Here is a 25499-nt window from a genome sequence, read left to right as displayed (position 1 = left end):
CATCCTATCTACGCTTTCCAACTGCTGATGGTCTGCAAGATCATTTGGAGTTGTGTTTATGAGCTCTCCTGGTAGGTATCACAGAAATTCAAAAGGAAGTCAAAGATCAGAAAAGCAATGGTCCACTAGATCAAAACAAGACTATTTTCCACTCCTTTGAACCAACCTCAACTTAGTGAAGTGGCTTATTCAGCCCACTCAAGTCTAGTTATGATTTAAATCAGAAGCTATAATTTAATACCTGCTCAACATTAAAAACAGTAAGATCATTTGAATACAAATTTTATTTAATAAAAAGGCTACATGATTCTTAACAAAATAAAAATCAGAAAAACTTCAAAGTTTCCCTTCCAACCCTGTGGATGCCTCTGTGTTGCTGGGTTGCCAGGCCCACCCCATGACCACGCAGCCTGGACCGGGTGCGGCAGGCACCGCCGGGCGCCAGGGAATCCTAGGTTAAGAACACGCCTAACCCATCTTCCAATCAGAAGTGAATGCTGGCCTTCCGAGCGGCAGGTGAGGTATGAGCAAGGCTAGAATTCTTTAGGGTCACAGTCTTCGTCGCAGGGAGTCGGCCATGAACCTTGCTCCTAGTTTGCATGTCGGTGGGTCTGGACTGTGCGAAAAACTGGCTTGTCCACGAACTCCACGGCGCACAGTTCCGGGCCGCCGTCCTGGCAGGGCGCGTGCTCCAGCTCCAGCACCACGATGCTGTTCGGGGTCGAGGTCACCAGGATGTGCTGAGGCACAAACAGGGTCATCTGGGGGCCCCGCACTGGCCAGTAGCGGCCGAGGTTAAAGCCGTTGATCCACACCTGACCCTGGAGAGAGAAAAAACCATCAACCCAGCTGTGCTGACCCTGCTGAGGGGTGCGAGAACCTTGGTGTAGGGGGCGTGGGGTGGGGAAGCAGGCAGTGTCCCCAGGAAGATGTTCACGTCGGGGAGGAGCTGGGTGGGAGAAGCCCCTCATCCCAATACCCACCCTGCTTCAGGAGGAGATGTGTTTGGTCCCTCCTGTGGCTTCAGTGCCGCGCAGGTCAGCACTGAATGGCGCTGCGGCACATTCACCGAGTTTCTGAATTCTGTCCTGGGTCCCGCGTGGTGTGGGGGGGGCGCCTGTCTGCACACATCCGCCTCTGCCCGAGGCCTGTCCCGCGCGGTGTCGGGGGCGCGCCTGTCTGCACACACCCGCCTCTGCCCAAGGCCTGTGTACACAGTCGCCTCGCTGCATCCTCAGGAGACGAGCTTTGCTGTGCTGCCCCCTCCTCCAGGCAGATGGCGGCCTTGCTGCCTGAGGTAAGCAGGAGCCCAGCAGCCCAGACACATGCGCCCTCTAGAAGGATGGGGGTGTCGAGGAGGGAGAGCCTGGCCACCCAGGTGGGCGTCTACCTTCTTGCTGCCTTTTGATGGTTTTCACACCAGTGAGGGGTGCGGACTTGCTTCAAGGAGCACAGAGGGTCCTACAAGCTGCAAAGACTTCTAGGAGTAGGAAAAGCTGCTTCCACTGCAAAACCCAGAAGGAGGAGAAAGCTCTCAGGAGTGGGGACCGGGCCCGGGTGTGTCTGCACAGCGTGACAGGAGGAGCTAGAATTTGCTGTCAGGGGGGACTTAGCAGTTGACGGAATAGGTGGACCATTCTGTTACAGAGAAAGCAAGGGAGCAAGGGAGCGGAGGTCACACATGGGAGGGAGACAGAATACCTGGGACAGGATGGGAGGAAGGAAGAAGGGAGGAGGAGGGGTGGGAGGAAGAAGCACCAAAATGGCCCCACAGTGGCCCTAATGTCTTGGGGAAACATCCTGGAGAGGGCCTGCCCCCGTTGCCCCCTGGAGCCCTGACCCTGAACCCAGGTTTGGATGCTCACCCTGGAGCTAGCTACTCAATTCTCACCTTTGGGTAATTTTCAGCCCCCAGGTGGCCCCTGGATGCGAGCTTCCCACCTGGCTTCAAACCTTATTCCTGCCACCTCCTGCCTTTGCGACTCTGGGCAGGTCCCCACTCAAAACTGGTACCTGAGGACAGGGCAGGCAGGAGGAAGCCGTGCATGGCCAGTATGGCGTGGCTGCACCCCTCACGCCACCCAGTGAAAAGACCCTGGCCTCCACGGCCCCTTGAAAGGAAGCCAGTGATGGAAAGCCACCTGTCTGTTGGGATAAGTCATTTAGAAAAAGGGTGACAGTTTCACACTTCTCAGAATTATTTTACTCTTGTTTTTACCACGGGATATGCTATCTCGATCCATCCTGAAGGTACACGCAAACGACAGCTTCACCAGGGTTTATCATATTGAAGATCTGGTGGTGCCCCGTTTCCGCAGTATTAGAGAACAGCAGAGCCCGACTCTGCAGTCGGGGGGTGGGGAGATGGGCTCCAAGGGGAAGCGAGGGAGAGCGCTGTGAGCAGCACGTGTGGGCGACCCCGGCTCCACATTGCGTCCTGGCCAACAGAGGACCAGTCCCTCCCAAGATGCTGCCCCTCCAATACCTCTCCCACTGCACTGAGCAGGTCTCCTGTGTTGATTATTAGGACTGGGGAGCTGGGTTGGAAAAGGCTCCCCCCAGCTCCCTCCAGGGTTAGGGGGTGCAACTCACCTGGTGAGGGCAATGGGGTATGGCAGGCTGGGGCCCTAGGAGCACCTTGCTTGACACTGGAAGGTGGCAGGGGAGCTGGGCCACTGTCGGGGGTTTGCACGGGTAGACAAGGGACTGGCACCTATGGCCTCAGCTTGCCGTTGGACCCCCACTACCCCAGGTCTAGCTTATCCGCCTAAATGCTGCCCTGCTCACAAACAGTGCGGTAGCTGCAAGAGACAACAGCCCTAAAGACCACCCCACCATGAGCTTCCTCGAGGTGCTGACTGGACCAGCCCGGGAGGAAGATGAGCATTTCTGTCTTTGATTCTCCAGTCCCTCTTCCAACTTTTGCTCCCCTAGCAGCCCCCACATTTCTGGAAGGTCCAGCTCCCACCAGTGAACACTCAGGGTGGCCCCACTTCCCAGACCGCTCTGTGATTGACAGACGTAACCCCTAAATGTTGCTCCTAGTTGCTCATCAAAGTAGATGTAATTTTTCTTCTGACCCTCCTGGCTTTGCATCATCTGTTTAAGTTATCTTTTCTCTCCCAAATTATCACCCATTTGGAGCCTTTGGCTCCCATCTGGATTCTGCCTCCCAACTCACCTAAATGACTCTAATATGTAGATATCATGCCTGGCACCTTCTCTCCAACCTTCCTCAAACTCAGGGTAACGGTATCTTTGTTGCTGATGGTTAGTTGCTAAGTCGTATCCAACTGTTTTGCGACCCCATGCTGTAGGGGTCATTCTGTAGCCCACCAGGCTTCTCCATGTAATTCTCCAGGCAAGAATACTGCAGTGGATTACCATTTCCTTCTCCGGGGGGTCTTCCTGACCCAGGAATCGAACCTGTGTCTCCTACATTGCAGGCAACTTCTTTTATTTTGGTTAATTCTCCAAAGCAAGGGAAGTCTTCAGGACAGTTTCCCTCGGCTCTCTGTCCTGAACAGAATGGGCGTTCAGGGATGCCTACGACAGTTTGGTTGCCCTTCCAACCCAGAGGAATGAAGGATTCCGAGAGCAGAGGTCATGGTACATAGCTCTGAGGCCCTGCTGGTCAACAGAACTGTCCACAGGGATGGAGGGCTTGGTGCTGCCCCACAGGGTAGCTACCTGCACTTACCAGCGGCTGGTGGGCTGGTGCAAGGGAGGAACTAAATTTTCACTTTGAATTAATTCAAATGTAAATATAAAATAGCCAGGTGGCTGGTGACTGCGGAACTCAGCAGAGGTGTGGTGAGTGCCCATCACTCCATCATCAGACCAGTCTCCCTGCTCCTCTCTACTTTCACACCCAGCTCTGCAGACACATTCTGGCAGTGTTGGCTCAGTGCCTGGAGCCACCCCCACCTCCACCCTGCCTCCACCACCTGGGCAGGTCCCCCTACTTCCTCTAACTCTAGATTCCAGGCTCCACACAGCAGCCGCATGATCATCAGACAAGTCTCATGAGGTCCTGCTTCTAAGCTCTGTATGTGGCCCACGGGCACATGCCTTGGTCCTCTTGCCCTTGTGGTCAGCTCCCAGCTTTCCTCCTGCCCACCCCAAGCTCGCTCACCTGTGCCCCGTGCTTCACCCCGAGCCTGAAAGGCTGTCCCCCACACTCCCAGCCTTCGGATCCCTCAAGTGTCCACCCCATCACCACCTCCACAGAGAGAAGGTCACATCACCCTCCACAGTCCTGGGTCTTCCATTCCAACTCACTCGCTTGCCCTTTAATATCGTTCTTCTGGCTACTGTCATTGTTCGCACATGTAGTCACTTGTTTCACTGCTGGTTTGTCAGCTATTTCCAGCAGAGGCTCCATGAAGAGGAAGGCTGAGTCCATCTTGTTGAGGGAGAGCTTCTCAGCAGCCAGCAGAGAGACATAGGATATACGCCCACGACACCCAGGAGGTAAGACTCGTGGACGATTCTGCCCGGGAGGAAATGCCCAGCCCCACTTCAAGAATACTCCTGTCTCTCCCCTTCCAGCTTAAGAATTTTAGGGACTACTGCTCACAGGCAGAACACTGCAGCCTTTGCCTACTCCCTTGATGAACACTGTGACTTTTTAAAACACAAATTTTGTACAGCACTAAAAAAATCCGTTTAGGACTTCCCTGGTGGTCCAGTGATTAAGAATCCGCCTGCCAATGCAGGGGACGTGGGTTCAATCCCGGGCCCGGCAAGATCCCGCATGCTGTGAGCAACTAAACCCGTGTACCACAACTTCTGAAGCCCACGCTCTAGAGCCTGTGCTCTGCAACAAGAGGAGTCACTGCAGTGAGAAACTGGCGCAGTGCTACTAGAGAGTGGCCCTCTATCGCGCAGCTAGAGAAAGCCTGTGCACGGTAACTAAGACCCAGCACAGCCAAAAAAAAAAATCACTTTAAAAGAGTTAAACTGGAAAAAAAACTATTAAAAAAAATATATATATATATACATTCTGATTCTTGTTTCTCTTTTAAAAAATTATGCTGAAATTATTGGTAGGGGGAAAGCAGGCCCATGTGATCTAAAAACAGACATATAACTCTTTTTTTCCCTTTTGTTCTAGCCACGTGGCTTGAGGATGGATCTTAGTTCCCTGCCCAGGGATAGAACTTGTGTCCCCTGAGGTGGAAGCTCGGAGTCCCAACCATTGAACCTCCAGGAAAGTTCCTAAAAGTAGACACACTCTTAATCAACACAGTTAAATGTTAATACATACTAAGGCCGAGCATCTGTCGAGCGAACACTGATGATTTCAGAGTTTCCCTGGGTTGTCCCAGCTGAAACATCTCCATGATGTTTCTCTGACTTTCTCTGACTTGACCCCTGACAGACTCCCCGCTCTCCACTAAATATTATCACCAAGGTGGTAATAGTTCCAGTGAAGGACAGGTTCCTGGCAGTGACTGACTTGCTTCTGGGTTAATCAGACAGACATGTGTCTGTCTGTTTTCAATTCTCCAGATAAATAGAACCCTCTGAGAAGAATGTAAAGCAAAAAATTCAATCCTGGTTTAAGTCATAGCTTCAACATTTTCAAATGTGGTCAGGAGTTCCTTTAACAACACCAAACTTGGGTTGAATGCTGACTCCATTCTACTCTGGAAGAAGACATTTAGATACTTGGAGGACTTAAAGGTCCATTTCTCAAGGTTAAAAGGTTCTCACACGTATGATTCATGAGTATTTATGGTGCTAACTTGGGAGGAAAAAACAAAGAAAAAAAAGTAAAACAGTGAGAGATAAGATGTTAAATAAACCTCCACACAGGAGAAAACCAAAATCTCCCCTTCCTTCAGACCCCAAGTCTGTAGCTGAAGCAAATCCTTTCCTTCCTCCTTTGTCTTAGAGTAAAAAGTTTGCGATTTCTCTGTATTTTAAGACAGACCTAGATAGAATCGAAGCCACGAAAACGCAGTATATTAACATAAAAGATGAGTCACTTCCTGCTCTCGGCAAACCCCAAAAGATAAATTCCTTCCTTTTCAGCTGCCGCAGTGTGCCACCATTGCTTGATCATTTTATGGAGCATCTCCCTATGACTATTCTCATGCGTCCTCACACTCCTGGAATGAAGCTAAGAACTGGTAAGCAAAAACCATCTCTAGGTGGCCATGTACTATTCTGTACTATTGCAGAATCCATGCACTAAAATTTGTAGGCGATTCTCCTTTGCTCAGAGCCCATTTACTCCTGTTGGCATACAATTCTTACAAGCCTTGTTACTAAATTAATATACATTTGGGCAAAGGTGTCTATCTAGTTTCCCAGTTCACAGGACTTGTGATTACAAACAATGAATAAAGTGGAAATAGTAAACTTTGTTGGCGGTAGGATAACTGTAAATCAGGCCAAAAAGAGTTGAGAAAGCATATCAGATTCAGAATGAAAGTAGGGTCACACGGGGCTAAGACTTCATGACAAGCTGTAGAAATGCCCACAATTCTTCACAGCCTACGCACCCAGGGAGTAGAATCTTGCATGGGGCTGGTCGAGTGTTGGACAAAGAACATGGAAGAAGTGACACGTGAATTCTGACTTGGGTCTTAAGAATTCTTGCACATCTGCATTTCTTTCTTTGAACACTGCCAGTCATCATATGAGCAAGCCCAGGTTGGCTTGCTAGATGATGAGAGAGACACAGACCGATCTGTACAGCCTCAGCAGACAGCCAGCCAAGCCCCAGGACGAGGGCCTCCTCACCTACTGGAAGGGCTTGCCCAACCAAGACCAGCGGAACCACAACCCAGTCTGCCAACACTCCCAATCAGGAGCTAAATACAGGGTTGCTGTTTGAAACCACTAAGTTTGGGGTGGTTTTTTAGACAACGAAAGCTAACTGATACACAACTCCATGGCAACAATGTACAGCAGCATGCTACTTTTCAGTAAGGAAAATGATGTCACTGAACCCGATTTCACAAGAGTACGGTTCTCCTCTACTAGCCAGTTCCTCTTCCACCAATTAGCCTCCAAATCCCATTTCCAAGTGCCCACCTCTGTTGTATCTGCATCTCTCTCACGGTTGTTGCACGTAAGTGAGAGGGCTCAGGTGAGCACTCAGCATGCTGGCTGGTGTGCAGAAAGCTCTCCACGGCAAGACTGCTGGGATTATTTCCCACAGCTGGGCCCCCTTGGCATCCTCTCTGCTGCACTAAAGTCCAGCTTCCTTCCTCATCCCTGGACCACTTCTCCTGCAGAAGAGCAAGCTTTGGGGGAATGAAGAAGAAGGGTCTGTCTTATATGTATCAGACGAGAGGGGCCTGAGGCGTCCAGTGGTCAGTCCCTGATGGTTGGATGTGGAATTATCTGTCCTCAAAAACGACAAGCTGGAGCTGGAAATCAGGGTGTTACATTTGTGGGGATGAGCTCCCCTCAAAGTGTAAGCAGAAGGCCCTGCATCAAGTCCTGAGAACAGAAACACAGACAGAGAAAGAAAAGCCTGAGAGGGAACGAAGACAGAGTAGGAAACCAGAAGTTCAGTCATAGACATGAGGAGAGCTTCAGGGGAGGGAGTGGTGACCTGTGTCAGACGTTACTTGCCAAGAATTCAAGCGAGAAATGTCTGGGGAGTATGTCACTATGTGGGTGCCGGTGGTCTCAACAGGGACAGCTTCCGAGAAGCACGGGAGCAGGGTTTCTCCCAACTGCCCTCCACGCTACAGACTGAGTCTTTGCCTGACAGGCACCTTCCCGCTGCATTCCCATAAATGCTGACGTTTCCCCTTTAATTTGCCTCATACAGCCTGGCCCCCGCAACCTGTACAGAATTATCCATAGAGACTCAAGATTGACGGGCCATCTAGAGGACGGCCATCAGTTCTGGAAATAGAGATGACACAATTTCATTGTGCCGAATGCAGCTTTCCTTCTTTGCTATGTTCCAGACTCATGGCCACCCCCTGCGATGGCCAAGAGCGGACAGCGCTTCCTGAATGAGCAGGAAGTACTTGAGGGCCTCTGGCCCCCACCATGCTCCTGGGTCATCCCGCTCAGAGGCTGACAGCGCCATACCTCCACTTGTGTAGGCTCCAAACTCTGGAGTCCTAGTTCTGAACAACCAGTTGGGGATTCCCATGAGCCCCTCCTCAGATTCAATAATGTCCTAGAATGGCTCACAGAATGCAGAAAAGCACTTTACTGATATCTATGAGATTATTATAAAGGATACAATTCAGAAATGGCCAGATGAGAAAGATTCACAGGGCAAGGTATTAGGGATGCAGGGCTGAGCTGCCGGCCATCTCCATGTGTACCTCCCGCCCAGGTGTAAGCTCTCAGCATCTGGAAGTGTTCACTGACCCAAAAGCTCCTTGAATCCTGTTGTTCTAAAGTTTTTTTCTTTTTTTTAATAGAATTCCATTTCCAATCCCTGACCCTAACTCCAGAGGTTGAGGAGGGATGGGCTGAAAGTTCCATCGTCTAATCACATTGTCTTTCTGGTGACTAGGCCTCAGGATAGGACTGATCACCAGAAAGACCAAATGATTAGAGAGCTGGAAATTTCAAAAGCAAGATTCAAAAAGAGTCTCCAATGAGAAGATAGTTATCAACCCTTCATTATAAATCCTTTTATCCACGGTTCTTTTACAGCTTCTTGCTTTTCTTCTGTATTCAATGTTGATTTTTTTTTTTTTTGGTTGCCAGCATGTGGGATCCTAGTTCCCTGACCAGGGATCAAACCTGTGCCCCTGGCAGTGGAAGCTTGGAGTTCTAACCACTGGACTACAAGGGAGGTCCCTCTATGTTGCTTCTTAATGTTCAAAGTTTAATTCTGGTAGAGGAAAAGCCGGAAGTTATCCCACCCCTCTCACCCCCATGCTCTGCTAGGCACCCAGACCTACTGCAAGTGGTAAAAAATGCAGGAAGTCTACAGAGGATATTCATGTGGTGTCATCCACATGCATCTGAAGGAGAGAGAAACAGCACACATGTCACTGCAGAGACAGAGTAAGGGTTTTAGGTCTGGCCCATCTGGCACCCTGGAGCACTGAGGAACAATCTGGGGAGTTTGTGGTTGGACGCGAGTTCTATGCAGACAAAGTGCTGGCCTGTGTCTCTTGGATGAAGCAAAACATGTCAGACCACTTCCCAAAGAAATCCCAGTTGACGTTCGGGCATTTAACCAGAAAGCCACATCCGACTCAAGTATGGCCGATTAATCAGAAGTGACTTTTTTTTTTAATCTCCTGAATCTCCTTATCAGTGACTTCATTCACCCCATCAAGGTAGTTTCTCTATAACAAGTGAATGGCAGAGGTCAAAGGGCCAGAACAGGGGCCTCGATGGGGCCTCCCAGCTGGAGGATAGAGCGGGTTTGGTGCCCAGAGGCAGAGGCTTAGAAACCACCCAGGCTTTGGGTGGTCCATCCCCTTTACATCCCCCTGATTTGATAAAGTGCGCATCCTCCCAAACTCAGAACTCCATGCCCTGGGAGGGGGGGTTGTGATCTGTCTGCCATGTGTCTGCCAATCACTCAGAACCTCAGGAGCCGGCATGGACGGTCCATGGCAATAGGGACCACCACTCGCCGGAACAGAATAGAAAACGCGCATGCTCTGTCCTAGGCATGATAAATGTGTGTTCTCTGACCTTCAGACTGAGGCAACCCAGGCTCACAAATCTCAAGGATAGGCCTTCTGGTGTGTGTGTGAGGGGGTAAAGCTTTACTGAGATGTAACTCACATACTATATAACTCCCTCATTTCAAGTATACAACTCAGTGGTTATTAGTTTACTAAAGAGCAATCCAACCATCACCCCAAAGAAAAACTCTTCAGTCTTTAGTATCTACCCCCCGCTCCCCATTTTCCCTCAATACCACCTTTTCCCTGCTCTCAGTTCAGTTCAGTTCAGTTCAGTTCAGTCGCTCAGTTGTGTCCGACTCTTAGCGACCCCATGAATCACAGCACGCCAGGCCTCCCTGTCCATCACCAACTCCCGGAGTTCACTCAAACTCATGTCCATCGAGTCGGTGATGCCATCCAGCCATCTCATTCTCTGTCGTCCCCGTCTCCTCCCGCCCCCAATCACTCCCAGCATCAGAGTCTTTTCCAGTGAGTCAACTCGTCGCATGAGGTGGCCAAAGTATTGCAGTTTCTAGCTTTAGCATCAGTCCTTCCAATGAACACCCAGGACTGATCTCCTTTAGAATGGACTGGTTGGATCTCCTTGCAGTCCAAGGGACTCTCAAGAGTCTTCTTCAAGCACCACAGTTCAAAAGCATCAGTTCTTCGGTGATCAGCTTTCTTCACAGACCAACACTCACATCCATACATGACCACTGGAAAAACCATCGCCTTGACTAGACGGACCCTTGTTGGCAAAGTAATGTCTCTGCTTTTTAATATGCTATCGAGGTTGGTCATAACTTTCCTTCCAAGCAGTCAGCGTCTTTAATTTCATGGCTGCAATCACCATCTGCAGTGATTTTTGGAGCCCAGAAAAATAAAGTCTGACACTGTTTCCACTGTTTCCCCATCTATTTCCCATGAAGTAATGGGACCAGATGCCACAATCTTAGTTTTCTGAATGTTGAGCTAGGCAACCAATGATCTTCCTGGGTCTATAGATCTGCCTGTTCCAGACATTTCACATACATGGAATCATATGGTATATATGGTTTGTGATTAGCTTCTTTCATGGAACCTGTTTTCAAGGTTCATCCATGTCGTTCATTTGCCTTTTTTAAAAAATACTTTTATTTATTAGCTTATTTTTGGCTGTGCTGGGTCTTCATTGCCATGCGGACTTTTCTCTAGTTGTGGTGAGCAGGCTTCTCACCGCAATGACTTCTCTTGTGGTGGAGCACGGGCTCTAGGGTGCACAGGCTTCAGTAGTCGTGGTGCGTGGGCTTAGTTGCTCTGAAGCATGTGGGATCTTCCCGGATCAGGGATCGAACCCATGTCTCTTGCATTGGCAGGTGGATTTTTTACCACTGAACCACCAGGAAAGTCCTGTTCATTTGTTTTTACTGCCAAATAATTTTCCATTAAACGGATAGACCATAGTTTCTTTATTCATTATTAGTTGATGGGCACTTGGGTTTTTTGAACTTTTAGTTGATTTTGGATAATTCTGGGTAATGCTGCTGTGTACATTTGTGTGTACACAGTTTTTACCTTTATTTTTGGCTGAACCATGCAGCATGTGGAATCTTAGTTCCCCTGTATACTAGTTTTTGATCAGACATGAATTAGATGAGTTTCTTGGGTTCTAAACACCCTGACACATTCATAAATATTGTGCGCATATGTACTTTAAGATTAATTTTTTTTTTTTTTACTTTTGACTGCGCTGGCTCTCGGTTGCTTTGTGTGGGCTTTCCCTAGTTGTGGCAAGGGGGTGTGTGGGGGCTACTCTTCGTTACTGTCCAGGAGTGTCTCACTGCAGTGGCTTCTCTGGCTTCGGAGCACAGTGGGCTCTGGAGTGCGGGCTCAGTAGTTGTGGCTCACGGGCTGAGTTGCTCCATGGCATGTAGAATCTTCCCAGGGATGGAACATGTGTCTCCTGCATTGGCAAGCGGATTCTTATCCACTGCACCACCAGGCAAGTCCTGTACATGAACTTTTCAAGCATAAAGGTGCAGAAAACCCATCAGACTAAGTAAGTGAAGAGTTTCTGCCTGAATCATTCGTACAAGCTCCCCCTGGCCTTCGAGGCCCTGTACACGCTGCTGGCCTTGTCATTTGGGCCTCCAGACAGACCAAGGGCTGGGGAGCCTTTCCACCAGCATGTCTATACCTCACAGCAGATACTCAGGTCTTTGAGCCTCTATCTGCTCATCTGCAAACTGGAGACACTACCAGGACATCCTACCACAGGGGCCTCCTTTGATGATTATAAAGATAGTGTCTCTTAAGTGCTGAGCAAAATGCCTGGGTCAGTAACTCTTGGGTGTGACATTTCCATGACCTGGCCAAGGTGAACCCCTTTGACCTCCAAAAACATACTATGGTTTTCCATTTAGTTTTTCCTTTGTATCTACTTTTTTTTTCATTTGAACTTCCCTCCCTGACATAACCTCTGATTCTGATAGAGGATTATCCATCCTTTGGGTGTCTTTCAAGCTCCATTTGAGCCCCCAGCCCTGCTCATAACTCCTGGGAAAGATACTGCTGTCTTTATGCCTTGCATCTCTTGAAGGTTCTTTCTCTAAGCCACGGAACTGATACCACCTGGTGAGCCACCATTTGTGTTGGGTTTTCTCATGGGCCTTGGTCCCATACCCCCAGCAACAGTCAAGCCTCTCTTCACCAACGGGATCCTCAGAAGGCCTGCACTCCACTCACCTCCAAGAGGTTTCTTGCAAGGGACCCAGCAACATAAGCAATTCCCCTCTTCCACCTGAAGGCAGTTACAGAGCAACTAGCTGCTGCTGCTGCTGCTGCTGCTAAGTCGCTTCAATCGTGTCCGACTCTATGCGACCCCATAGACGGCAGCCCACCAGGCTCCCCCGTCCCTGGGATTCTCCAGGCAAGAACACTGGAGTAGGTTGCCATTTCCTTCTCCAATGCATGAAAGTGAAAAGTGAGAGTGAAGTCACTTAGTCGTTTCTGACTCTTAGCAACCCCATGGACCACAACCACCAGGCTCCTCCGTCCATGGGATTTTCCAGGCAAGAGTACTGGAGTGGGTTGCCATTGCCTTCTCCAACAGAGCAACTAGGGAGGAGGCCAAATAAACCGGGCACTTAAAATGCCCCTCGTGAAACTTATGGCTCAGCAGGTGAAACTGGGGTGCCAGCTTGAGTGATGAAGTGTCACGGATGCTAAGTCCAGACTGGGCTCTAGGGGGATCAAGGGGGACAAAGGGTCTAGGAAGGTTTCAGAGAGGAGTTAATGCCAGTCTTGAAGTTGTGAAAACCCAGTGGGCACAGAGAGGGAATGAAAAAGAGTGAACAGAGGACACCAAAAGGGAGAAGGGGGGAAGTAACGGGGGAGGGGGACGGGGTGGAAGAGCGGGGTGAGGAAGAGGAAGAGAGAGAAGAATGAGCATGCGCAATCCAGTGGGAAGAGCCGGAGAAGGCTATACTTTGTTTCCGGGTCAGGCTATACTTTGTTTCCGGGTCCCAGCATCCCTAGATATTGCTTCTGGGCAGCATGCAACAGGGAGTTGGAGAGAAGATGGAAAAGCTGACAAAATGCAAGAGGAGGAAGAGAGAGAAGAGGATCTCGGCCTGGAGGAAGACGGTGGGGAGGGGGTTTGGGGCTTACACTTCCTTCTAGAGGCCACTGGGCAGGAAGTGAGGGTGGAGGCAGAGAGATAAGTCTGACAGGAAGCTGAGGAACAAAGGAGCTCACCTGATAGCAGTCAAGTAGGGTGAGTCCTCAGTGGAGGAGGTGGGGAGGAGGCAGGTGGTTTAAGGGAGGTGGTGAGAGTTAGAGGTCAGCTGGGGATAGGGAAGACAGAGGTCAAGGACTGCTGGGCAGCTTGGGGACCTCCAGAGTTTTGAGACAATGAGGGGAAGAATTTGCGGGAGAGGCCACACCAGGGATCCTTAGTTACCGATGAACTAGCAGAGGCCAGTGGTAAACCCACTCCCAGTGAGGATGAACAAGGAGTGGAAGAGCAAGGGGGCCAGTGGATTGATGGCTCCTCAGAGTTGACTCATTGGAAAAGACCCTGATGCTGGGAGGGAGGCAGGAGGAGAAGGGGACGACGGAGAAGGGGACGACAGAGAATGAGATGGCTGGATGGCATCATCGACTTGATGGACATGAGTTTGAGTGAACTCCGGGAGTTGGTGATGGACAGGGAGGCCTGGCGTGCTGCGATTCATGGGGTCGCAAAGAGTCAGACACGACTGAGCCACTGAACCTACTGACAGAAGGGAAAAAAAATGGTGGTGATGTCTAGGCAGGATAGGGAAGAACTGTGGCCCCGATGGTGAGTTTCAGGTCATCCACAAGATCGAAGAATAGACCTGGGAGCCTTGAGAGTTTTGAGGGATAGAAACATATGGCCATAAAGAGGATAGTAGAGCTTAAAATTACAGAAGTATGTTCACCAGGAGATATATGCTTGGGCGATAAACCAAGTCTCAATAAATTTAAGAAGATTTTGAAACCATCACCACAATTTAATTTGGGGACATTTCCATCACCCCAAAAAGAAACCACATACCCATTTGCAGTCACTCTTTATTCCCACCCTAAGTCCTAGGCAGCCATTCATTTACTTTTTGGCTGTATAGATTGGCCTTTTCTGAAGAATTCAGACAAATGGGATCACACAATATGTGGTCTTTTATGATTGGCTGCTTTTACTTATTATAATGTTTTTCAGATTTATCCATGTTGTACCTGTATCAGTAGTATTGTGGAATATCAATCCATTGCATGGATATTCCACAGTTTATTTCTCCATTTATCAGTTGATAGACATTTTGAATTACTTCCAACTCTTGGTTACTTTGATAATGCTGCTATGAATATTTGCATGTAAGTCTTTGCGTAGACACATGTTTTCATTTCTCTTGGAAACAGCTGGGAATAGAATTGAAGAATTCTATGGTAATTTTAGGAGAAATTGAAGAAACTGCCAAACTGTGTTCCAAGGTGTTTGTACCATTTTACATTTCCACTAGCAATATAGGAGGGTTCCCATTTCTCCACATCCTTGCCAACATTTGTTCTTGTCCATCTTTTAATATTACAGCCATTCTAGTGGGTGGGAAGTGGTATTTCATTGTGGTTGATTTGCACTTCCTTAATGATGTTACTCATTAAGCATCTTTTCATGTACTTATCTTCTTTGGTGAAATGTCCATGCAAGTCCTTTGCCCATTTTTTGAGTGGGTTGGTTATCTTTTTATTACTGAGTTATAAGAATTCTTATATATTCTAGAACCACGTCCTTTGTCAGATATATGAGTTGAAAACATTTTCTGCCAATCTGTGGCTTGGATATTCATTTTCTTAATAATGTCTTTTGAAGGGAAAATATTTTCAATTTAGAAAAAATCTAATTCATCATTTTTTTCCTTTAAGGATTATGTATTAGGTGTCAAGTCTAAGAAGTCTTTGCCTAACCCAAGATCAGGAAGATTTTTCTCCTTCTTCCAGAAGTTTTATAGAAGAATTAAATTAAGAAATAAAAAAATAAGAAATGCTTCTAAAACAAAAACACAGAGAATTCCTTGGTGATCCAGTTCTTAGGACTGTGTGCTTTCAATGCTGAGGGCCTGGGTTCAATTGGTCAGGGAACTAAGATCCCACAAGCTGTGCAGTATGTCCAAAAAAAAAAAAAAACAGGAAAATTAAACAATGCATATTTAAATAACTTATGGTTCAAAGAGATATTAAGGGAAATTAGAAAATATTTCAGACAGAATGATAATGAAAATGTATTTCCATAAACATGTAAAAATCATACATTATAAAAGGGCACTTATTAAACACATGCCATGTGCATCTTCAGCTTCCCTGGAAGCTCAGCTCATAAATAATCTGCCTGCCATGCAGGAGACCTGGGTTTGATCCCTGGGATGGGACGATCCCCTGGAGAAGGGAATGGCTACCCACTCCAGTATTCTGGCAAAGAGTTGGACATGACTGAGCAACATTCACTTTCACTTTTACATATGCATCTTCTCTTGCAGCTTTTTTCCCAGTACTTTTTTCCTCTTCTCCTCCAGAGTCAAACTTCTCAAGAAGAATGTTTACCTTCAAGTATCTGTATTTTTCATGTGTTCATCTCCTCCCCCTACATCCTCAATAGAAGGCTGTTTGGCTTGCAGTGTTTGCTCCACTGGCTTAGTCCTTACTGAGGGTCCCTGTGACCCCTGGTGCTAAATCCAGCAGAGATGCTTCAGTCCTCACTCTCACTTGCCTCTTGGCAGCATAAATGCTGTTCTCCCATTTGTTTGGTCTCTCCTCACTCTCCATCATGTTTGTGTCTCTCAAAGATCAGCTCAATGTCTTCCTTTCTTCCTTCTGCATCCTCTCTCCTTAGAGGAACTTGTCTACTCCATGTCTTCAATGACCATCCATATACAAATGATCTCTTACATATATTCCCAGCCCAGATCCCTCCTCTGAATACCCACCCATAAATCCAACAGCCTCCTTGAGAACCTTCTCTCCGCTGTTCCCCATGGCCTAATTCAACTGTCCACATCCAAACTCATGATCATGCTCTTCTAGCACAAATTTCTTCTTTTAGTAAATGGTGTCATCTTCCTAGCAGCAAGCCTAGAGCCTGAGAGTCACTTGATATGTCCTTCTCTTTAAATACCTATATACAATCTATCACTACCTCTTTATGGATTTAACTACAAACATCTCTCAAATAGTGTGTCATTACCATCTTGTCTCCCACCAACCCAGTCTGGCAATGAAACTATGGTCCAGCCTCCTAGACAGTTTCCCTGAGCCCAGTCCATCCCAGAGTCACAGAAACTCATTGCATCACAACCATGCCATGTCACTCTGTTTTCAGTTCAGTTCAGTCGCTCAGTCGTGTCCGACTCTCCGCGACCCCATGAATCACAGCACGCCAGGCCTCCTTGTCCATCACCAACTCCCGGAGTTCACTCAAACTCATGTCCACAGAGTTGGTAATGCCATCCAGCCATCTCATTCTCTGTCATCCCCTTCTCCTCCCGCCCCCAACCTTTCCCAGCATCAGAGTCTTTTCCAGTGAGTCAACTCATCGCATGAGGTGGCCAAAGTATTGCAGTTTCAGCTTTAGCATCAGTTCTTCCAATGAAAATCCAGGATTGATCTCCTTTAGAATGGACTGGTTGGATCTCCTTGCAGTCCAAGGGACTCTCAAGAGTCTTCTCCAGCACCACAGTTCAAAAGCATCAATTCTTCGGCGCTCAGCTTTCGTCACAGTCCAACTCTCACATCCATACATGACCACGGGAAAAACCATAGCCTTGACTAGACGGACCTTTGTTGTCAAAGTAATGTCTCTGTTTTTTAATATACTATCAAGGTTGGTCATAACTTTCCTTCCTAGGATTAATTGTACTTAAATAATCAAGATGACTCTGGTCAGGGATTTCCTGACGGTCCAGTGGTTAGGACTCCACACTTCCACTACAGGAAGCCCATGCTCAATCGCTGGTCAGGGAACTAAGATCCCTAAAGCTGTGCAGTGCAGCAAAACAAACACCCCAAATGCTGGTCAGACCACTGCATGATCAATTTCAAGGTGACTGTCAGAGCTGACTGTAGCTCCCTCCCTAACATCTATACAACCCTGAAGATCCCTTTTAAAAGCTCTTGCTCACTGCTTGTCAGTGGGAGGAGGAATGAGTTGGCCTATGGACAGGAGTCTGCCCTCTCTTTGGTTGCATACATCTGAAAAAAAGTCAACTTTCCTTTCCACTATCCTTGCCTCTTTATTGGCTTTTGCGCTCCAAGCACCTGAACCCACTTTCGCTAACAGATTTTGATGCAACGTGAGACTGAGCTCTCGCGATACCTGCCTCCCGGGGGTTTTCCCAAGGGAGGCCGCCACCATGAAGACGCGCCGGGAAGGCTTCAAGGAGCCATTGCTCATGGCTCTGTGGTCCCGGGAGGAGGTTTGGCGGACATTCTTACCAGCTGCCAAACCCATTTGTTTCGGGGATCCTTCCTGTTTCTCCCCTGCTCGGCACTGGCCGCCAACATGCACTTTCTTGGTGGAACGGAAAGACGCCTCAGGACGAGTTGAGGAGCTCCCAGACTCAGTAAGTCCACCGGTGTGCACCCGGCTAACTTCTCTTTTGAGCTTGAAGTGCTATTTGGGCATTTTTGCCAACTGGTTCTGATGTATGTTTATGTTGGAAAGTGTTTATTTGGGACTCCATATCCGTCATCCTCAGGGGATTTATGACAGTTCTTCTTCTGGTGTGTGAGTGTGTATTCTGTTTGTGTGATTGTGTCTTTTGTAAAGTGAAAAATTCAGGTTCAATTTATTAGAAAGAGTTTAGCTATGAAACTATGACTAAAGAAAAAAAAATGATTTTTTAAACACTGGTGGCCACCAAGTGTTCTTCAAACTCCAAAAAAAATTGGTTATGATGAAAGTCTTTTATTTTTGCATATGCAGTTAGAGAAAACATACTTTTTCCCCCCCACAATTCTGACCCTGAGAGAAACAAAAATATGCTTAAGAGAAAGCTTGAAGTTAACTCTTGTCCTTGAAATACAAGCACAGCTCTCATTGATACTTCAGACTTGGGTTATTTAGTACAAAAAGAAGAAAGGAACGAGGCCTTAGATTTAAACACAATAAATGCATATTATTAAATACACATAGTGTACCACATTAAAGAGAAATTGTGCTATAAAAAAAAATGTATGTTTTTAGAGGTTATGGAATATGTTCTTAAGTTTGCTAGTCAGAAATGCTGGTATAACACTTCAACTACTTGTTTTTTAGTTTTGTTAAGGCTTTAAAGGGTTAAACATTGTAATATGTAAAAATGATAAGGGATACATTTCAGTATATAAGGCAAGTAGGATATGTGTTGTCTGACAAAGAAAATGTAAAGGATGGAGATTTTGGTTTTTTCCTTTGGCCCCACCGCGTGGCATGCGGGATCTTAGTTTTCACCAAGGATCAACCCTGTGCCGCTGCAGTGGAAGCTCAAAGTCCTAACCACTGCACCTCCAGGGAATTCCCTGGAGATATTTTTGCTGAAGGATAAAATAATAACTTTTGGATGGGGAAAAAAGAAATTAAAATGGATATAGAAAGTATCCTTTTTTGTAAAGATAAACAAAGTACTATGAGAAAGGAATTTTGGACACTTAAGATTTATTAAAATTAGATTAAATTTAATAAGGTAAATGAATTTTAACGGTAAGCTGATACAGGGCAGCAATTTGGTTTTCTCTCTGTTACGAGAACAGAGTTTTCCTGGAATATTGCGCCGATTTTGATAACAGATCATAAGTTTCTTTATCTAGGTAACTGAGTTTTCCAGAGGGCCCCTGAGGAATCTCAGAGAAAGATATTGTTAAGAAATTGACAGAATTCTAATGGAAAGCTGTTGCTTTTCTTTTAATCATACTTTTGACCCCAGTGTTCAGTATGGAAAAAGTTGTTTAATGAAGTTACCACAGAGTATAACTAACTACTCATGATGTGTATCGTTGCTGCCTTTAAGTTTACTACTTAAAACACATGTACAATGTGTAAAGATTGGGTATAATCAATAAAATGTATGACCTATAAAATGCTTCCCTGTCAGCATACCTCTCTATGCTTGTTTGTTATGTCTAATTAGTTTTCTCCCAGTGTGGATGACTAGATAAATATATAAACAAAAAGTCGGCCTAGCACCGAGGGACATGAATGGACCCAGAGCAGGCAACAACTGAGCCACTCTGGCAACAGTGGAAAAATATATTATCAGTGCTTTTTATGGGAAAGGGGAAAAGGGTAGAAGAAGTTTTCACATATTGAGGTATGGGGGTCATTCTGGCTTGTACATGATTTAATTTGAACTTTAGGCTAACCAGGGCTTCCCTGGTGTCTCAGACGGAAAAGAATCTACCTGCAATGTGGGAGACCTGGGTTCACTCCCTGGGTGGGAAGATCCCTTGGGAAGGAAATGGCAGCCCACTCCAGAATTCCAAATAGCCGGCTTATGGCCTATTAGACATACATTGTACATCTGCTTTAACCATTAAGAAGAAAATACATTCAGAGAATAATACAAAGATGCATTTTGATTATTATCCTCATCCGTAATATGTCTACTAATTTTTAAGTGTTTATCCAGGCACTGTAACAAGGCAATAAGGCAGAGGTCATGTTTTCACAATACAAAATACTGATGCTAAACTTGAGACTTGAGATTATTTCCAACTCTGTGTCCATTCCCCAAATTAGGCAGGACTGCACCCCATTTGAGCAGAAAGGAACCCAAGCAGTCAACACCCCACTGCCTCAAAGAACTAGGGAATACTGGAAGATAAATGGAACTAAAACCAAGTTCCTCTGCCAACTTTATTATTAACTTTATTCTCTATTCAAAACTTTTATTCTGTTTCTTGCTCTGTATCTGTCTCTCCATAATCTTGAGGAGTGTCAAAAAGGGGTGGATTGAAAGGGAACAAGACCCTATGGTCCCCAACCCCCCATGTCCTCTGCCTGCCTTTTGTCTGTAGAAAACTTTAACCAGTTTAATCAGAGAATTGGGAAAATACAGAAGCAAAGGAAAACAAACAGGACAAAATGATAATGGTTTAGTCAGTAAGCAAAGTTAAAGACCTTTAGGTTCTTCTCAAGGGTTATAGATAATATTTTGAGCCATATCCTTGGAGCCGTGTTGTAGACACCGAAACTCCCACCAGATGGAAGAATTTAATTACATGAAGACCAGACTACAGCCATGACATAAGGTGCCACAATTCCGAGAAGTGGCCCCAAGGAAATGGGAACAAACTGACCCTGGAACTGAAGATTAACTGTACTTAAAACAATCAAGATGACACTGCTCAGACCACTGCATGACCAATTTCAAGATGACTGTCAGAGCTGACTGTGCTGTTTCTCCATGTAGCTCCTCCCTCTGCCTATAAAAGCTCTTGCCCACTGATTGTCAGTGGTGGGGGAGTCAGCCTGTGGACAGAACTCTGCCCTCCCCCAGCGTTGCCAGCCTCTGAAATAAAGCAAACCTGTCTTTCCACCAACCTGACCTCTTTATTGGCTTTAGGGCGGCGAGCAGCTGGACCCACTCTCAGAAACAGAAACCACTAAAATGTTTGTTGAATGAATAATTTGAGTCATGATAAGGTCATCTAGGATGAAAATAGGACTTAAGTAGAGAAGACAATGGTGAAAGAAGACATGTCTTCAAAGAATAAAGGAGAATGAAGCGGGCAGTAAAGTGGCCAGGGGGGAGCTGAGGATCCTACAGACAGGGGTGGATGCACCCCGGGTGTGGGAGCATCCTCATACGGAGGTGGGGTGGTTTGACAGTATAGAGTTAGGCTTGAACAAGAGAAAACAGGCTTCCCAGAGATTTGCCCCTTTGCCTGGGCCAGATTTTCTTCAGTATAAACAAGAAATGCTATTCCTAGTCAGTTTTCAAAGAGGGTATGATTTTTCTTAGGGGAAGGAGGAAGTTGCTAAAGAAAGCTGTCAATGAAAATGGGCTAGATGGTGTACCTTCAGGCTGACCACAGCATCTTTGAAGATCTGCTTGGCCCTGCTCCTGAGAAATGGATAAAATTCCACAGAAAACCCTCCACTCCCTCAGTCTCATGCAGCACACTGTTAGCAGTCTTTTTGATGCTGTATCAGACACAGAGAAGCAGACATCTGAGGCCTAAACGCAAATACTTTCCATGAAGACACATACCTTGGTCCACCCAGGAAACTGGATGAAGGTGTCCTGAGGCAAGTCTGAGATCCCGCTGGGAATAGTGAAGTTACCCACATAAAAGGTCGGGAGTGCGTAGGTAGGTGCGCTGTGTGCATGGGCTTTATTGTGGTAGCCCCTGTCACGGCCACCCTGGGTCCCCAGGTGACTGCGTACTGCTTCCTCCATGTCCAGTGGGAAGATCTCCCAATTGGTGAGGATTTTGGAATCAAGGGTCAGGTTAGAAACAAGACCCTGTAAAAGAGAAACAGAGTCATTAGCTGGTGGATAAAGATGGGGGTGGAGAGAGGCTTCATGTGACTCTGTGTTCCAGCCCTGAATTCCTGGGAAAAGCAAACTGGGATATGAAACACCAACAGCACATGAAACTCAAACTGTGTGTACATCAGAGTGACACAGATCTGGCTTGAGGCCACAGCTGCTGCTGCTGCTAAGTCACTTCAGTCATGTCTGACTCTGTGTGACCCCATAGACTGCAGCCCACCAGGCTGCCCCGTCCCTGGGATTCTCCAGGGAAGAACACTGGAGTGGGTTGCCATTTCCTTCACCAATTGAGGCCACAGCTTTTGACCTCAAATCCGCAGTTTTCAGTGTTTGGTTCAGAGACATGGCCAGAACAGGGGAAATGATGGTTTTGAGGATGGGAGAATGAATGGAGGTGGGGGGAGAATGCAAAGGAACACTTGGCCCACTGTAAAAGGATAGAAGGGTCTGTGACAATGATGGGGAGCCTGAGACTTACATTCTGAAGTTGCTCTCTTTGTTCAGTGGCGGCAAGGGTTTGGGGTGTCCATGGCACCAGACACTGCATGGAAGCCTTTGCTCATGGCTCATCTGGCTTCCTCTTCCCAGCCTTTCATGAGGGAAACTTTTCCATCCCAGTGGGAGCCCATATTTGTTCTACAACACCTCTCAATACCATGCCTCAATGGCCCAATCAGTAATTCAATAAGCATTAACCATGCAGCTGTGTGCCAGGCTCTTTGCTGGTCCTGGGGATTCAGACACCTCACAAGAGTCCCCGTCATGCTGTGGGTCAGTGTGGCCCATGATAGCCAAGCAGGACAACCATTAATTAGTCTGACCACAAGGACGGTAACAGGAACATTTCTTTTATACTGGAGATAAAAGTGGCCCCTGCATGACTGTTCTCTAAGAGTGTCACTGCTTTGCTTCTGAGATGCCACCAAGAAGGTTAGGAAACAGCCCCAGACATCTGTCCTGTCGTGGGTGTTGCCATTATTCCGGAGGTGCAGCCTTCCCTCCTCTAGCACATGGTGAGCTACCCAAGGGGCAGCCTGTATCTCAACACCCTTGCCTTCCCCCAAAAGCACTGCATGGAGGACACACACAGAGAATGAGCATAACAAACATTTACTGAACAATGCTCTCAAAATGTACATCAGAAAAACATATTTGGACTAGATGCCTAGGCACAGACTAACCAAGAAGGGTGAGAGCAGTGCATGGAGGGAAAGGCTTTCTAAAATTCAAGAGTTTGTCCACACTCAGAAAACAGCAGAACAAATGCTAAGTTGGCTTTGTTCAAGGGAGTGCAAGGGAGTGCCTTTTGCAGGCTCAGTGGGTTTTTTAAGCAAAGGAAAAGCATGGTGTGGTAGCTTCCTCCTTCTGTTTCTTGGTAAGGGATGGCTGAACTCAAATGCAAGGGTTCTGTTTGCAAAGCTCAACTTTCTCATCATCTACAGAGGAAAAGAGATCTTCAAAATAACCCAGCTTCTAGGTTGCAAAACAAATCAGGTAAGTTTACTCATCAAATTTGGTCAAGGGGATGTGCTTTTAAAAATTACTTATATGTGGACTTCCCTGGTGGTACAGTGAATAAGAATCTGCCTGCCAGCGCCGCGGACACGGGTTCAATCCCTGGTCCGGGAAGATTCCACATGCCTCGGAGCAACTAAGTCCATGAGCCACAACTTCTGAAGTCCCTGCACTCTCGAGCCCACAAGCTGCAACTACTGAAGCTTATAAGCCCCAGAGCCTGTGCTCCACCAACAAGAGAAGCCACCGCAATGAGAAGCCCATACACTGCAACTGGAGAAAGCCTGTGCGCAGCAGCAAAGGCCCAGCACGACCAAAACAGAAAATCACTTCTACGTGAACAGGGCTGGAAGGAAAGAGTGTATGCAGGAGAGTCTTTAAGTGGATATACAGAAACTTCCCCAATGACTTAGGCACAGTTCTGTCAACCTTTCAGTCTCACTCCCAACAGGGAGGCTGGGCCTACCTTATAATCTTTGATAAACGAGCCATAGTTCACACGTCCCATATTCTCCACCAGGAGGTCCAAGGTGGCTCCAGCTTTCCCTGTTATGTTCAGGGTGATCACAGATTCTCGTTCAAGGACTCCCTGGGCGACCTGTGGGTTCAATACCAAACGAGAATTAACTAGGGTGGGAGGGTCAGCAGAGGCAGCCTGCTCAGTCAATTCCACACTCATTTTCATACCTTGAAGTCACCAGACTTGGGACAGAAATGCTCTGATGGCTCCTTTGCGCAAGTCCTCAGCCAGATGCCCAGGCTTCTGCAACCACTGCTTTCTTCGTAGGAGGGTTGCCAGACTCAGCTCCCAATAGGGAAGGGCTGAGGCTGATTTCCATAGCTCTGGGATATTTTCCTGTATGTCTATTTTCATTTTTTTATTTTGTATTTATTATTGTTTTAAATGTTATTCATTTATTTTTAATTTTTGGCCATGCCGCAAAGCACATGAGATCTTAGTTCCCTAGCCAGGGATCAAACCTGCACTCCTTGCAGTGGAATCACAGAGTCTTAAACACTGAACTTCCAGGGAAGTTGCTTATTTTTAAAACTTTTTTTTATATTGGGGTATAGTTGATTTACAATGTGTTCATTACAGGTGTACAGCTAAGTGGTGCTGTTATATTATATGTATACATATCAATATATGAATTCTTTTTCAGATTCCTTTCCCATATAGGTTATTGCAGAGTATTGAGTAGGCTGTGCATCTATTTTTAATAGAGAGGGGATGGAGGCAGAAATTCCAGGGGAAGATTTCTAATACAGGAATCTTTTCATGTGCTCACAGCAAAAAAAGGCAGTAATAAAAAATAGCTTTTAAACAGCATGGAGACGGGACAAAATAAGACAAACGAGATAAAATCAGAGTTAGGTGGAGTAGTTTTACTTCAAAATGCCTGATATGATGCATTAACCACAAAGATGAAATAATTGAATGAGGGGAAATAACAGGTATTTTAGCAGCAACATATTCCTAACTTTTTAAAATGTAAGATTCTTCAAAAATAAAAAGACTGTAAAACAATCCTCAAATTGGTTTTTTAGAGATAGCTGCCATCAGTACACATACTCATAGTGTTTTAGACATTTGCTGCCACTCAGATTAAAAGCACTCATGACAATAGAATGGAAATATCTTCATTTAAAATTGTCTCTCACCTGAACTACCACAACACTGTTAACTGGCTATACGCCAATATAAAATAAAAAGTTTAAAGTCTGAAAAAAAAAGAATAAGTAGTTTGGGAGACATGGGAGATTGCTGTGGAGAAACAGAAGAAGCAGAGAACTAGTTCTGATACTTACTTGAGTAACCTTGAGTGAATCACTTCACTTCTCTGACCCTCAATTTCTTTCCTTTTGTGTTGTTTTTGAAGCATAGTTGATTTACAGATTTGTGTTAGCTTCAGGTGTCCAGCAAAGTGATTTTGTTTTACATATTCTTTTCCATTATAGGTTATTATAAGATATTGAATATAGTTCCCTGTGCTATAGAATAGGACCTTGTTATTTGCCTATTTCATATATTCCGTTCCGTTCCGTTCAGTCGCTCAGTCGTGTCCGACTCTTTGCGACCCCGTGGACTGTAGCCTACCAGGCTTCTCTGTCCATGGGATTTTCCAGGCAAGAATACTGGAGTGGGTTACCATTTCCTTCTCCAGGGGATCTTCCCGACCCAGGGATCGAACCTGGGTCTCCCGCATTGGAGGCAGACGCTTTAACCTCTGAGCCACCAGGGAAGCCCATTTCATATATTAAAATCACTTTATTCTTTTTTTTAAGAAAAATTAAAAAAAATTTTTTTTCTCAACAAATTTTCTTGGTTAGGAAAAATCTT

The 25499-nt window shown here is 46.4% G+C and overlaps 1 protein-coding gene across 2 annotated transcripts in view; it reads right to left on the bottom strand.

Moving 5' to 3' along the window:
• Positions 1–269: 269 nt before the first annotated feature.
• Positions 270–25499, bottom strand: part of GLB1 (galactosidase beta 1) — a 107582-nt gene continuing 82352 nt past the window's right edge. For both annotated transcript variants that reach the window (XM_055414735.2, XM_088831752.1), the window contains exons 14-16: positions 23625–23756; positions 21359–21613; positions 270–821 (exon numbers count right to left, since the gene is read on the bottom strand). In XM_055414735.2, coding sequence (XP_055270710.1) covers positions 591–821; positions 21359–21613; positions 23625–23756 — 618 coding nt within the window. In that variant the 3' untranslated portion in view covers positions 270–590. The remainder of the gene's footprint in view (positions 822–21358; positions 21614–23624; positions 23757–25499) is intronic.

Source organism: Moschus berezovskii, chromosome 24 (assembly GCF_049115385.1).
Source record: "Moschus berezovskii isolate FMDL1 chromosome 24, NW_MosBer_1.0, whole genome shotgun sequence".
Classification (NCBI taxonomy): Eukaryota; Metazoa; Chordata; class Mammalia; order Artiodactyla; family Moschidae; genus Moschus; species Moschus berezovskii.
This window is presented reverse-complemented; position numbering and strand designations above follow the sequence as displayed.